This window comes from Musca domestica, unplaced genomic scaffold, assembly GCF_030504385.1.
Source record: "Musca domestica strain aabys unplaced genomic scaffold, Musca_domestica.polishedcontigs.V.1.1 9, whole genome shotgun sequence".
Lineage (NCBI taxonomy): Eukaryota > Metazoa > Arthropoda > Insecta > Diptera > Muscidae > Musca > Musca domestica.
In genome coordinates, this window is record NW_026712435.1 from 7,837,697 (window position 1) to 7,854,196 (window position 16,500).

The 16,500-nt window shown below is 36.7% G+C and overlaps 1 protein-coding gene across 1 annotated transcript; it reads left to right on the forward strand.

Moving 5' to 3' along the window:
- Positions 1-925: 925 nt before the first annotated feature.
- Positions 926-3,272, forward strand: LOC101894497 (signal recognition particle subunit SRP68). Its single transcript, XM_005183254.4, has 3 exons — positions 926-1,130; positions 1,309-1,658; positions 1,726-3,272. The coding sequence occupies exons 1-3, from the start codon at positions 1,028-1,030 to the stop codon at positions 3,082-3,084; spliced, it is 1,812 nt and encodes a 603-aa protein (XP_005183311.1). The 5' UTR covers positions 926-1,027; the 3' UTR covers positions 3,085-3,272.
- Positions 3,273-16,500: the final 13,228 nt, after the last annotated feature.

The window sequence follows — 16,500 nt, forward strand, 5'->3', positions numbered from 1 at the left end:
TTTGGCTTGTAATGTCAGAATTAGTATCAAAATAATAAAAAAAATCAAACGACTTGTTGCATTTATTTTAAATAAATAATTGAAAACCGCGATAACTGAATGAAAGGTCAACACTTCTTTTCAAAATCGTGTACTATATATCTCTAAGGGATTATTTCGCTACAAAAACTCTAGATTTTGTCGATGAATACGTTGAAATAAACATTTTGAAAACACCCGAATTTGAATATTTTCTGAACAATTTTTTTGTTATTGAAAAGAAAACACATACATAAACAAATAAAAATGACATATTAAGCCAAGAAAATAAAAAAAAAAATTAAAATCATATGGTATCATAGCCCTACCTTGATATCATTGTACCATGGTATAAAGCTAAACCCCAAATACTATTTTTTTTTCTTTTGGTGCCCTCATTATGTCAACACATATACACATTTTGTGTATGTGTTTGTATTGTTTTGAATAAAAAATAAACAAATTGTACAATTTTGTGGAAAAATGTATTGTCCTCCTATTTTAGATTCCATCTCGTGGAATAACCCCGAAATTCCATTCTTGTTTCGCAGGTTTTTCCCAATATAAGAAAAAATAAACAAAAGCCAACAGTTGCATATTTAAAAGTCTATTTGACACTATAAGACTCCAGCACAGAGTTGCATTTCTCTAGTTTCTTTGAAGTTCAGCAACCTTTCTTATTGATTCATGCCTACAAGAATTTTAAAATAATGTATAGAATGTGTTTAATTTATTTATTTTGTTAAACAAAATATATTTGAAAGATGAACAAATACTAATGAGAACATAGTATAATGCTCTGTCAGGTTTGGGACGGCGAATCAAATATTCAACCATCTAAAATCGGCTAATTGAATGTTCCCAACCTATTCAAAAGTCGTTTTCGTTTAGGCAGAAGTCGATTTATGTATCCCTGTTGTAGTTGTGGTGACGTTTTGACAATTGGATTTGACGTCCATAATATTTCCATCACCAAAAGGCCAAAAGGTTTAAAGGTTTACAAAAAACAATGGTCGAAGAAAAGAATCCTCCTGAAAATGTGGAAAAAGTGGAAGAAGAGCAGACAGCGGCGCCTCCGCCACCTGAACCAGCAAAAGTGTTCACAGTAGAAAGTAATTTTTGTAAAAAAAAGCGTTATATTAAGAATGTGCACAGACGAAGAATACACCTAATTGGAATGCAGTGCATATAACCTTAAATAATAAGGCTTTCACTTTTAGTTTCTTTACTATGTTGCCTAGGATTGTGTTAAATGCATTTCACCTCTTGTTTTCTTTTGCTTTTTGCCAGTTTTGCACATGATAAAAGAGGCCCAGCAGCAGCATGGTCTTCGGCATGGCGATTACCAACGTTATCGTGGTTATTGTACTAGGCGTATTCGTCGCCTGCGAAAAGCGTTGAAGTTTCCTCAAGGCGACAAGAGACATTTCAAGCGTAGAGATGTAACTTTGGGGCAGTTAACTGGGAAGCGGGCTGATGAGCGGTTCATACATATACCACTAATAAGTGCTGAGCGAGCCTGGGCTTATGCCATGCAATTGAAGCAGGAATCGAATACGGAGCCTCGCAAGCGTTTCCATTTGATAAGTAAATTGAGAAAGGCTTGTGTATATGCCCTCCAACTGCAAGAATTGTGCAATGTAAGTAATGGGGTGAACTATTTACAGTGTCATTATCCATAAACCTACAATTCTTATTGTATTTTAGTCGGATGCTTTCGACGCTCGCACAAAACTGGAATGTGAGGCATACGTTGCCTGGATGCATGGTAGCCTGCATTTTGAATTACAACTGTGGAAAACAGCCGGTGAACACTTGAAACGTGCACAAGTGGTTTATGAAAATTTGGCCAAGGCTTTGCCCGAGGACGAACAGGAACTTTATCGGGCTAAAGTCAATGAGTTTACTCCTAATTTACGATACTGCGCCTATAATATCGGTGGCGGTCGCGCTGCCGGTGGAAATATGGATGATTTACTAGAATTTAGAGCTCAAGGATTACTTGAGAACTTAGACGATTTGGTGAATAAAACTAAGACGGAAAGCAGTGAAGGTTTGCAGACCATTGAATGGCGTGGAAGAAAGGTCACAGTCCGACCCGAAAAGGTGCGATTATTCTTGCTCAGTGCTCAAGAACTCGACAAAGGTCTTGAAAAGGCTTCTAAAATTGATTCAAAGATTGAATTGATAGAACGAACTTTAATGGATTGCAAGGACGCCATTCAAGCAGTTAAGGAAGAGATTAAACAGGATCCTAAATTGCGTTCGCTGACAACAGGCCAGACCGTTTCTGGTATTCAATATCTTTTGGCATATCTTTCTTACATTCGCCATAGTCGCACATTACAACGTAATTTATGTTTGGTAGAACAAGCCAAAGCGAACTTCGATGACCCGAATCAAAAGTCACAAATTGGAGGCGGTGACGGCAAGCGAGTTCGGCCACAAGATTTGACACGCTTGTACGAAATTATACTCCAAAACGTAACGGAAATGCAACAAATTTCTGGAATGGAGGAAGATCAAGCATATCAATCGGAAATAGAAAATCTTGCACTTACTTTCAAGGCATTCCGCTGTTATTACATAGCACTTACCTTGGTTGATATGAAGAAATGGAAAGAAGCCGTGGCACTCTATGAACGTTCATCTAAATACGCTAGCGAAGCTTTAAAGACTACAACAACCGATGTTTTTAATTTGAGCGGCGAGCTTAAAAAACTCATATCTACAATTGATAGCTGCAAGTTTTCTGCTCATGCATATAGTGTCCTTGAGGACGACAATACCGACGATCCAATTTTTACTTCAAAATCACAGAAGTCTTCAAAACCATTGTTCGAACGGCTTTCCCAATACAAGGAAGATCAATCATTGCACACTAAGAATCCTAATGTTTTCAAGATGGTTCCCGAAATGGAGGCCATACCCTGCAAGCCACTATTTTTCGATTTAGCATTGAATTACGTCGAGTTTCCATCTTTGGAAGATAAACTGCAATCACCTGGAAAGAAGGGCATATCCGGCTTTGTTAAGGGCTTCCTAGGATGGGGAGGTAACAAGTAAATACCATTTCCTTTTAATATCTGCAACAAGTTGATTCCATAAAGTCGCATATAAGGTGATGTTCGAATTCAAACATCCCTTTTTAAGTTCGTATTGGTATTGATATAATTTATATCGTATCTTAGCAATGTATTTGTTATTGTGTTTTTTTATTCAGAAATAAACATCTTCTCGGTGATTTTCTTAAATTTTTAGTGAATTTTTGTAATAAAAAAATTATACTCAGCCATATGTCCGTGCCTCCTTGATATAACGGTTTTAGACAAATCCGTTCCAGGACATTTGGAGTGGATATATTTCCGTCTGCCTGCCTTGCAGGATAGCTGGCGCGCGCGATAACTCCCGAAGAGAGCATTTGATTTGGTCCAAACTTGATACACCGTACCTTGTGGGGAGGTACTACTCCTTCCGGTACCTCCCCACAAAGGGACAACATTTTGAACGCCAAATAAGCATCCGATTCCATTCAAACTCGGCACATCTCAGACCTGTTGGCAGAGATCGGAGCATTCCATCTGGTACCTCCCCCATAAATGGCTAACATTTTGAATATGTAAACGATCATAAAATCGGAACTATGTATTTCACACATCCCATTATTTTTACAAACACAAGAGCTGCTGAGAATATGGGATATATCGGCTCACTTCTTCTGGTACCTCGGGCTCTACAAGATCCCCAAGTTTATTTAACCCCCGCATAACAGCACCACCAGATTTAAGGTGCTGAAAATTTGCAGTTTGTATAAGTAAGAAACATCTTTGGAAAGAGCTGTCTATGTTAATAATAGATATTAATAGATAGAAGCATGGTACAATGATATCAAGGTAGGGCCATGGTACAATGAAGAGAAGGTAGGTCAACTTTGAAAAAATTGCAAGTATAGAGGTCTACCTGTTTGGCTTGCAATGTCAGAATTAGTATCAAAATAATAAAAAATCAAACAACTTGTTGTATTTATTTTGAATAAATAATTTAAAACCGCGAAAACTGAATGAATGGCCAAAATTTCTTTTCAATATCATGTTCTATATATCTCCTTTGGTTTATTTCGCGACAAAAACTGTAGATTTTGTCGATGCATTCATTGCAATAAGCATTTTGAAAACACCCGAATTTGAATATTTTCTGAACAATTTTTTATTATTGAAAAGAAGACACACACATAAGCAAATGAAGTTGACATATTAACCAGAAAAATAAAAAAAAATAAATCATATGGTAGTTCTGCCCTACCTTGATATCATTGTACCATGGGTAGGGCCATGGTACAATGAAGAGAAGGTAGGTCAACTTTGAAAAAATTGCAAGTATAGAGGTCTACCTTTTTGGCTTGTAATGTCAGAACTACTATCAAAACAATAAAAAAGCAAACAACTTGTTGCATTGATTTTGAATAAATAATTTAAAACCGCGAAAACTGAATGAATGGTCAAAATTTATTTTCAATATCATGTTCTATATATCTCTTATGGTTTATTTCGCGACAAAAACTGTAGATTTTGTCGATGCATTCGTTGCAATAAGCATTTTGAAAACACCCGAATTTGAATATTTTCTGAACAATTTTTTATTATTGAAAAGAAGACACACACATAAGCAAATGAAAGTATTAAGCCAGAAAAATAAAAAAAATTAAATCATATGGTAGTTCTGCCCTACCTTGAATTCATTGTACCATGGGTAGAGCTATGATACCATATGATTTTATTTTTTTTAGATTCTTGGCTTAATATGTCATCTTTATTTGTTTATGTATGTGTTTTCTTTTCAATAACAAAAAAATTGTTCAGATAACATTCAAATTCGGGTGTTTTCAAAATGTTTATTTCAACGTATGCATCGACAAAATCTAGAGTTTTTGTAGCGAAACAATTTTATTGTTTTGATACTAATTCTGACATTACAAGCCAAACAGGTAGACCTCTATACTTGCATTTTTTTCAAAATTGGCCTACCTTCTCTTCATTGTACCATGGATAGAAGTATATACAACAAATTGTTTATAATAAAATAAAAAAATCAACTTGTTGCATTGATTTTGAATATATAAACAAAAACTCAAAAATGGATGAAAGATCCACATTTCCTTTCAAAATTATGCCCTATATTTCTCTAAAAATGTATTTCGCGGCAAAAAGTGTAACGTTGAAATACGCATTTTGATTATAACTGAATTTGAATATTTTCTTAATTATCATGAGAATAAAAATAACACTCAGATGCTCAAATTAATTTGGAATGTTAAGCCAGGAAAATAAAAAAAAATTGAAATCGATCGGTTTCAATGCCCTACCTTTGTTTCCTGTCTTCTTTTTTTATACCCTCCACCATACATTTTATGGAGGATATATTAAGTTCATCATTCCGTTTGTAACTCATCGAAATAATAATTTTATTTTGCGCTGATCTAGAATATATATACTTTATTCTTGATCAGCGCAAAATTCTAAGAAGATTTAGACAATCCCACGGCAGCGGGTTCTACGATACCGGATTGACCCAAAACAACAAGATCCCAGTATGTACATGTTTGTGTTTGTTTATTTTTCTGCATTGGGAGCAGCATATCCCGGAATGCTTGCTCCGGATTTTATTGGTCCGTGCCGGGATTGAGGAAAACCCCGGACCTTGGTTCTGCTCCGTTTGTCATAACGTCATCCACCACAGATCTGTTTCGGTGCGATGTAATGGATGTAAAGAATGTAGAGAAAGGATCGCACCAGAAGTGGAGGTGGGGGATTAGCGTTCCTTTTACACCATTCTGTTCAGTACAGACCTATCTCGCTTGAGCTAGTCTCTAGTGACCCATACATGGAATGTATGGGGGTAGCAGTCAAGTGTGGAACTGCCGAGGTAGAGGTGCTTAATGTGTATATCCCGCCGATTAATAGCTGTGAACCGCGTTATTTGTCTGATATTAGCCCAATATTGGTAGGCAATAACCGCCTGGTACTAGGGGATTTTAATGCCCACCATGAGTTGTGGCATTCCGTCCTAGGTAATGACCAGAGGGGATCAGCGTTGGCAGAGCAGATTGACTGCTCCACATTCTGCACTGTTAACGAGGATGCCCCCACTCGAATAAGAGGAGAGTGTCACAGTTCGCCAGACTAAACCATAGTGTCACCCGGTCTGATAAATGACGTGACTTGGCAACCCGTCATTTCTCTTGGCTCAGACCATCTCCCGATAATCGTCTCTATAAGCAGGTCGCCCGATTTCATAACCTCTGAACGCCGCACTTTCCTTAACCATGGGAAAGCTCACTGGCCAGAGTTCAGAGAATTCACCAACCGCCGCTTCAGAGAACTGCCCAACCCTTCTGATGTTCGGGTAGCAGAAAGGATTTTCCGAAATACCAACAAAGCGGCAGCCGCTCGCTATATACCTGCTGGTCGAATACCCGAGATAAGACCAAAATTCCCAGCAGAGGCAGCGGGATTAGCAAACGAGCGTGATGATCTCCTTCGCACCAACCCTACTGATCCTATAATCAGTGATTTGATAGTGGAAGTCAACCGGTTGGTACAGGAGCATAAGAGAAAAAAGTGGCTAGACCATCTGAAGTGCTGCAACATTGGAACCGATATGAGTAAGCTGTGGATAACGGTTAAGTCGCTCTCGAACCCTGGAAAATAGGATGATAGGACCTCAGTCACTTTTAACGACGTAACGGTGACCGATCCGAAGAGGTGCGCGGAATATTTTAACCGACAATTTGTCGAGCACCCCGAGAGTGATAGGGCGAAGCGAAGAGTACTACGTCGTATCAGATCTCTTCCCGCCGAGGAGGAACCACCACAGTTTACGATGGGTGATGTTGCAAATGTCATCCGTAACGCTAAGTCATCCAAAGCGTTGGGCCCGGACGGAATCTCAATGGTAATGTTGAAGCAGCTGGATACGCCGGGAGTCGAGTACTTAACGAAAGTTCTCAATTTGTCGCTAGCCACCCACATAGTGCCCGAAACCTGGAAAATGGGCCGGGTGGTCACGCTACTGAAGCCAGGCAAGGATGCCAGTAAAGGCGAATCGTACAGGCCGATTTCGCTTTTGTCCCCAGTAGCAAAGACTCTTGAGGCTTTACTCCTCCCCAGCATTAGAGGAAGCTATACAGTTGCCAACCACCAGCATGGATTCCGTCCACAACATAGTACCACAACAGCATTACACGCCATTTCCACATATATTAGTAGAGGACTGAACCAGAACAGGCCGTGTGACAGAACAGTGTTGGTAGCCCTTGACCTATCAAAGGCATTTGATACGGTCAATCATGCCACACTGTTTGAGAACGTGCAGAGAACTACTCTCCGGCCAAGTTTGAAACGTTGGATAATCAACTATATGTGTGGACGCCAGTCGTACGTGGAATTCCGGAACAAGAAGTCCAAAGCCTGTAGAGTGAAACAGGGTGTTCCCCAAGGTGGGGTAATACCTCCGGAACTGTTTACTCTCTACCTTTCCGGAATTCCTCGCCCTCCAGACGGCATTGAGATCGTAATGTATGCGGATGATTGTACGATCATGGCGTCAGGTCCAGTGGTCGATGACATATGCGAAAGGTTGAACCCCTATCTCACGGAGCTTGCCGCATACTTCCATGCCAGGAATATGAAAATATCCGCCACGAAATCAACGACCACACTCTTTACCACATGGTCTGCAGAGATGAGAACACAGCTGAATGTTCAGGTCGACCACGAACTACCCCAAGATTCTTGGGGTCACGTTCGACAGCATGTTCAAGCCGTCCGCGCAAGCCACAGCTATCTGCGACAAGATGAATAGTAGGAACAAGGTCCTCAAGGCGCTAGCCGGCAGCTCTTGGGGTGCAGATAAAGAAACCTTGTGGACCTCTTATAACGCGATAGGTCGGTCTGTGGTCAGCTATGCGGCTCCAGTGTGGTCTGCGAATACTAGTGCTATGCAGTGGCAGCATATGCAGACCTGCCAGAACGCTGCCCTGAGAACTGCGACAGGTTGCCTCCTCATGACACCAGTGGACCATATACATGAGGAGGCGAAAGTCCTTCCCTTACGTCAGCATAATCATATGCTTTCGTTGCAGTACCTGCTTGGGTGTTACCGTGAGAGTGATCCCAACCATCATATGGTGGATAAATCTCCCCCACCCAGGCGTGTCAGGAAGGACATACATGATCTAGAGAGGGAGGTCCAGCGCTACAAGAGAGAACTCTAGATCAAGAACCCTATCGACAGGTCTGAGTGGCATTCACACCGATGCAGTCGCGGATGCTATTAGCAGTTTTAAAGCGAATGCCGTCCTCGGAGTCCACCCCCCATCCATTGCAGCTGAAGAACGTCAGCTGCCTAGACAAACCAGGGTAGTTTTGGCGCAATTACGTTCAGGATGGTGTAGTCGTCTCAATTCGTATTGGGCACGAATTGATGAAGATGTGCGTGACGCCTGCCCGGCGTGCCCGCACAATACGCTACACCTCTTTAATTGCACAGCCAAACCTACCCAACTCACTCCAGAAGATCTCTGGCTACAGCCCGTAAAAGTAGCCGAATTTCTAAACCTAGAGCTGGAACCAGATTAGCAGAACGCAAACACATGCATGTACTACTGCTACAACAACAACAAGACGATTTAGACCTGTCCGTCCGTCCGCTAGAGTCAAAACGAATAAAGACAGGAAGCTAAAATTTTGCACCGCTCTGTCTTTTGTCTGTAGGCAGGTCAAGTTCGAAGATATTGTATAGCCCCTATATAACGATATCCCCGATATTCGGGAAATGGAATAGTCTACAATTATACATAAGGAGTTTTTGGTGGCTACTATAGCTCCTCGCCCCCATACAATGGTGCCCCCGATATTCGATATCTTGATGATTTTAGCCAATTTTTTCAATGGAATTGTCTGAAATTCTACACAAGGAGTTCCCTCTGAGTTCTTTACCCCCGGGAAGAGAATTGTCTATATGGATCTACGTTATAGTATAAAACCCATACAACGCTAACCCGAGCATCAAATTTCGTATTTGATATTCGAAATGTGTACAACAACCTGTGACGGAAAATTGTCTATGCCGGTTCACGTCTTAGTATAGCCCCCATACAACGGTACTTCTCTTTATTCAGTATTTTGATGATATTAGCGACATTATTCACGGGAATTGCGTCAAATTTCGTATTTGAATTTCGCAATCGTTACTTCAGCCCATGACACAATTGAAGAAGGTAGAACAAAGCCACCCACTAAATGCAATTTTTTTTCTTTTGGGGCCCTTATTCTGTCAAAACATATACACGTTTTGTGTATGTGTGTGTATTGTTTTGAATTAAAAATACAATAATTTGAAATTATTTCAAATTCGGTTGCAAAATAAATGCATATTTTCGACGTTGATGTTCAACACATTGTACAACTTTGGGATAAAACTGTATTGTCCTACTATTTTAGATTCAATCTTGTGGAAAAATCACAAAATTCCATTCTTGATTTGCGGGGTTTCCCCAATACAAGCATTTTGTTAAAAAATGAAAAATAAACAAAACCAACTGTTGCTTATTTAAAAGTATATTTGATACAATAAGACGCCAGCACAGAGTTGCATTTTTCTACTTTCTTTGAAGTTGAGCAACCTTTCATATTCAGCCATGAAAAATTACTTATCCGGCACCACGTCTTCGTATAGGTTTTCATTCGAGAGGTATTTTTCGTCGGATTTTTTTTTGAAATTTTTCAAGTTCCTTCCGAATGATGGAGGGTATAAAAAGTTCGACCCGGCCGAACTTACTAATTTTTTACTTGATTTCTTTTTCATATGTTTTCGAAATTATTTAAAAAAATAATTTCATAATAATTTTGAAAATTTTCAAGTATATTACAACATCGCCTAAAAGTAACATAGGCTATATCAATTTTTGAAATTCCACTTGGAACTTGAGATATAGCATCAGAATCGGAGGTACCTCCCAAAAATTTAGATTTTATATGCACATATCAATTGATCTATTACTGATACAGTCTCCAAATTTGGAATGCGTAATGGAATTTGGACAAAATTAATATACACATATATTTTCGGCCAATTTCATGTGTTTTCATGATGCACTAAACACGCTATGTATCTCTAATTTCAATGAAATTTGGAATGTGTAACGGAATTTAAAACGAACGTACATTTGCGAATATATATTTCGGCCGATTTCATGTATTTTATGCCTCAAACACGATACATATTTAGATACGGAATTTAGTACAATAAAAATCCAAGTATTTCGATTTCCTCCGGAAATCATCTTCAGGGATCTGTTTTACAAAAAAAAAAAAAAAACACAAATTACAAACTGATTTTAACAATATACAACACAATAAATAACATACATTTTTGAAGTAAAATCTCGTCTATTGAGTTTAAATGTCACTATCAAACTAAGTTTTCTTTCGTCGGTGTTTATGAACTAGGCTTCTGTAAATGTGAGCACAATGGTCTGTATCGGTTTTATAATTAATTCGTTTGACATTTGGTAAACTTATAATATGTAACATTTCCAATGTAAATCGTTTTTGTAATTATTTTCTTGTGCTAATATGTCGACGGCTTTAAGGTCGGGTTTATGTCCTGTCAATGTGCAGCTAAAGCAGTCTTCTGTTCGAGAGGCTTGTCACTTTTTTGATCCGATTTATCTCAGATTTTTTTTTAATTTCGTCTTTGTCGTGCCGACATATGACTTTTGGCATACGTCAGCGTCGTCCCCATTACATGTTATCCTATACTACATTGCACTTGTCCTCCTTCTTAATTTTAGATTTTGTTTTACTAAACAGACTGTCGACATTATTACATGATTTAAACGCTAATTGATAGTGGTCCTTATTATAGATGTTTGATTTACAAAGTCTCTCTGAGAATCTCGGGATGTAAGTAACAGCTTTATATATCTTTTCTTGTCTTGCCTCTTTTTTTGATCCGTTTTTGCGTGTAGAATTAGGTCGTCAATGGTGCTTTTTGGAAAATCATTTTGGCTTAATATGTGGCGTATTTTTATACCCTCCATCTTAGAAAGGAGTGTATATTAACTTTGTCATTCCGTTTGTAACATCCTTAAATATTCGTCGTAGACCCCATAAAGTATATATATTCATAATCAGCATAAAATTCTAGGTCGATGTCCGTCTGTCTGTCTGTCTGTCTGTCTGTCTGTTGAAATCACGATACAGCCCACATTATTTGACGTAGAGCGCCAAAATTTAGCAGAGCAATTTGTATTGTGTCTAGGATGGTTTTGGTATAGTCTTCCTGTACGTATGGCAAAACATTGCATGTATAAGTCCACGTTTTGGTATAGCCCCCATATAAAGGTACCTCCCGATATTCGGTATTTTGATTATTTTTGCCACATTTTTTCACGGATTTGTCTAAAAATTGGTATTTGTTGGTCATAATGGGTTCCAGCTGCGGTAGCGAAACATTGCATGTATGGGTCCACGATTTGGTATAGCCCCCATATAACGGCACCTCCCGATATTAGGTATTTTTTATTGTTTTTGCCACATGTTTTCACTGATTTGTTTAAAAATTGGTATTTGCAGGTCATAATGGGTCCTAGTTCGTATTTGTCTGAAAATTGGTATATGTAGGTCATAATGGGTTCTAGCTCCGTTGGCGAAACATTGCTTGTGTAGGTCCACGATTTGGTATAGCCTCCATATAATGCTACCTCCCGATATTCGGCATTTTAATGAGTTTTGCCACGTTTCTTTTAATGTTTCCTTTACCCTAAGGTGGAGGGTATTAAAAGTTTGGCCCGGCCGAACTTAATGCTTTTTTACTTGTTCTTTTCTTAGTTTGATAGTGACATTTAAACTTAATAGACGAGCTTTTACTTCAAAAATGTATGTTATCTATATATATATAAATGAAAGTTGTGTTAGTTACTACGCTTATAACTCCAGAACCGCTGATCTGATTTTAACGATTCATACAAATTCGAAATTGTGTCCTCTCCGAAAAGGATAATATCCAAAAAAATCGCGTAAAAATGTAATATATTAACATTTTCATTTTGACTTTTGAAATGTACAATAGTAATGTTTTATTTTGCATGATTTTTTTCCATTTTGACTTACTTTTTTCTAATTTACATTTGTAGTGTTTTTATATTTTATTTTTGAATTCAAATATTAATACCAATTTATTTAATTGACTTGATTTCTTGAGAACTGAAATTGATGACTGGTTACATGGAAGTGTAGTACCGAATTATGTAGTGGCGAAACGGAATAGATGATACCGAAATAATTTAATGCGGTCACACCAAAGTTAAAAGATAATTACTATTTCAAAATCATTAAAAAACACGAAAAAAGAGATCTCATTGCAACAATTCCCAAAACGGGAAAATATCGAAAAAAATTTCATTGGTTTTTTTTTAACAAAATAAAGAGTAATTTTTCACTATATACAATTTTTCACCAAAAAAATGAAATAGGTGCGAAATACGATGGTAACTGACATCTACCTTTCAACTCCAGGGCCTACATCGTGCTTCAGCTGGAAGATGCGAAATGCAAAAATTTTTGGGAGTACAATCAGTAAAATACCTTAAATCGCTTTTGCAGGTCATGATATCGATCATAAATAACCATCGTGTGATTTAAGCCATTTTTGGAGTCTTCGCCACTTTCTTCTATTTTTGGCTCTTATTTGGCATCTTTGTTTCTAAGGGGGTAGAGAACCTCTTCGCATAAAATTTTCGGAGTAGGGCCCATATTGGTCTTGACCACTAAAAAATTGTATTTATGCTACCCTGGGGTAAGGAACCATCGTACAGATAATTGCCACATAGAAATTTATTCATGTAAAGTCCCCACATTGGAGTATCCCCAAGTCCACTTTCACATCTAATGTGTGGTCAGAAAAGAAAAATTTGTATTCTATTGAATTTGTAACCCCCAAGAGAATATTGGTTGGGAACGTAAGTTTGGGATGTATATTTATATCAAATAAATTGTAAAAACATGAACAAAATACATATATAAGAAAGTAGCACGGGACCGAATATTTGTTGAATCGTCATTGAATTATACAATGATGATAAATATGGACTTTGGGGGGTCTCCAATTTACAATTTAAATGACAAATAAAATTAGCTCCCATATTACGGTAATGGGTGTAAAATAGTAATTATAATTGACTATTCTGAAATCAGTCTGACCTCAATTATGAGGTGTATAAAACTATTTTTACTTATTTAAATCACGTGATTTTTTTTCAGTATGACATGCTATGTTGTTCTGCTATATTATCGATTTGGCCTCCATTTGTCATCTTGGATTATAAGGGGTGAAGAAAGTTTTCAATGTAGGTCGATGTTTCGCATTTTACCATATTTCAAAGGATTTGGCTAAAAATGTGTATTTGGGGGTGAAAATCTTACACAAAATTTCAACATATCTACAAATTTTAGGATTTTCTCCATGTAATAGTATCCCCTGAAGTCCACCTTTTGGCGGACAGACAGACCGACATGGTTAGGGGGACTTATGAGGACTGAAATGCACAATCTGAGGTGCTAATGGGTTTAAAAAAGTAATTAACTTTGCCTATTCTTAAATCAATTAGCCCTCAATTATGAGTTGTACAAAGTACAGTAAATTCCAAATTACTGCTCATTTGACTAAAAATTAAAAACTAATCGACCAGTACGTGAACATTTATAACATTCATATCTTTGAATAATTATGCTTTGACAAATATGAATAATAGACAAAAACTACGGGCCGGCAACGCGGACCGGGCCAGCTAGTTTATCTATATATATATAAATCAATTGTTGTTTGTTGGTAACGGAATCAGTTGAAAACGGCTGGACCGATTTGCATAATTTTTCGTAAAAACTTTCGTCATACCCCGAGTTAGGTTTTTAAAGAAAAAAATATAGACCACGACCACTTTTGCGCCCACAATTTTGATTTATCTAAAATCCTTATATATGCCAATATAGAGGAGATATCGGTTTGAAAATTATTGCAAGAGATACTGTTGACTTTCCATCCCCCTCTAAGTATTTATTTGGGGCTGAGGAACTGTCGTTGTCAGTACTTTTTAATCTATATCTATCTATATATATAAAAGAAAGTTGTGTTAGTTACTACGCTTATAACTTAAGAATCGCTGGACTGATTTTAACGTCATACAAATTCGGAATTGTCTCCTCTCCGAAAAGGATAATATCCAAAAAAATCGCGTAAAAATGTTATATATTAACATTTTCATTTTGACTTTTGAAATGTACAATAGTAATGTTTTATATTGCATGATTTTTTTCCATTTTGACTTACTTTTTTCTAATGTACATTTGTAGTGTTTTTAATATTTTATTTTTGAATTCAAATATTAACACCAATTTATTTAGTTGACTTGGTTTCTTGAGAAATGAAATTGATGGCGAGTTACATGGAAGTGTAGTACCGAATTATGTGGTGGCGAAACGGAATAGATGAGTTCGAAATAATTTAACGCGGTCACACCAAAGTTAAAAGATAATTACTTTTTCAAAATCGCTGAAAAATCACGAAAAAGAGATCTCATTGCAAAAATTCTCAAATCGGGGAAAAATCGAAAAAAATTCAATGGAATCGAATTTTAAAATAATAGTACATTCTATTGACAAACTTTGTAGGGATCTTTAATCATTTGCTGTAAAAAATCAGCGGACATGTTGACTATTTTTTCAATTTGTTATTTTTCTTGCGTCAATTTTTTTCAATTTGTATTATATTGAATTCAGAGGATTTTTTTTGTGAACAAAATAAGGACTAATTTTTCACTATATATAATTTTTCTCCAAAAAAAATGAAATAAGTATGAAATACGATGTTAACTGAGATCTACCTTTCAACTCCAGGGCCTACATCGTGGTTCAGCTGGAAGATGCGAACACATTTAAACAAACAAAAATGACCGAAACAGCCTAATGGGGCTCATTTCAAAGCGTGGATCTACTTCTTTCATGTGACAATAATCCGTCCAATGAGAGCTCAAAATGCAAAATTCTTTGGGAGTTCAATCAGTAAAATACCAAATATAAAGGGTGCAAAATAGTAGAGCGAATGGAACTTTTAGTAAGAAAAGAATTTCTATCCTTCTACTATGATGAAAAATTTGGACTTTATGGGGTCTCCAACTTACAATTTAAATGGCAAATAAAATTAATTCCCATCTTACGGTAATGAGTGTAAAATAGTAATTATATTTGACTATTCTGAAATCATTCTGTCCTCAATTATGAGGTGGATAAAATTATTTTTACTTATTTAAATCACGCAATTTTTTTCATCTTAGATTATTAGGGGTAGAAGAAAGTTTTCAATGTAGGTCGATGTTCAAAGTTGTGTCCATATAAAGGTACCTCCTTATTATACCATATTTCAAAGGATTTGGCTAAAAATGTGTATTTGGGGGGTGAAAATATTACACAAAAATTTCAACATATCTGTAAATTTTAGAATTTTCTCCATGTAATAGTACCCCCTCAAGTCCACCTTTTGGCGGACAAACAGACCGACATGGTTAGGGGGACTTATGAGGACTCTAATGCACATTCTATGGCGCTAATGGGCTTAAACAAGTAATTAACTTTGACTATTCTTAAATCATTCAGCCCTCAATTATGAGGTGTAAAAAATAAAGTAATTTCCAAATTACTACTCATTTGACTGAAAAATTTTGCTACGATTTTTACCATACTAACAATTAATTTGATCCCTTACATGGGGATAAGATTGATTTAAACTTTTTAATAGATTTGTGAATCACATCCACACATTTGAAGCCCACGGTTTAAATATTGAAGCCCACGGCTTAAATATGGGTACAGGTATTTTAAAACAATTTTAATCGACCAGCATGTGAACACTTATATCAGTCATATCTGTGAATAATTATACTTTGACAAATATGCATAATAGACAAAAACTACGGACCGGCAACGCGGACTGGGCCAGCTAGTTGTGTTATATATTGTTAAAATCAGTTTGTAATTTTTGTTTTTTTTTTTGTAAAACAGATCCCTATTGTTAAAATCTGTTTGTAATTTTTATTTTTTGTAAAACAGATCCCTAAATATGATTTCCGGAGGAAATCGAAATATTTTATGAATAAAAAAGGAAAAAATTAAAAATAAAAAACATAGTTTTTTTATTGACCTTAAGCCAAGCAATTAACCAAATAAGTAATATTGTTTGAGATTTTGATATGCCTTCCATATATATTTAAGGTCGATATCATAAATTTCATAAAAAATCACCAATTTCAATGAAATATGGAAGGTGTGACGTAATTTGGCCAAAAAAAATTGTCAAATTATATTGAAATCGGGTTAGTTTGGGATATGATTGTGTCCCATAACGCCTTTGCTATAGCATTAGGCTAAC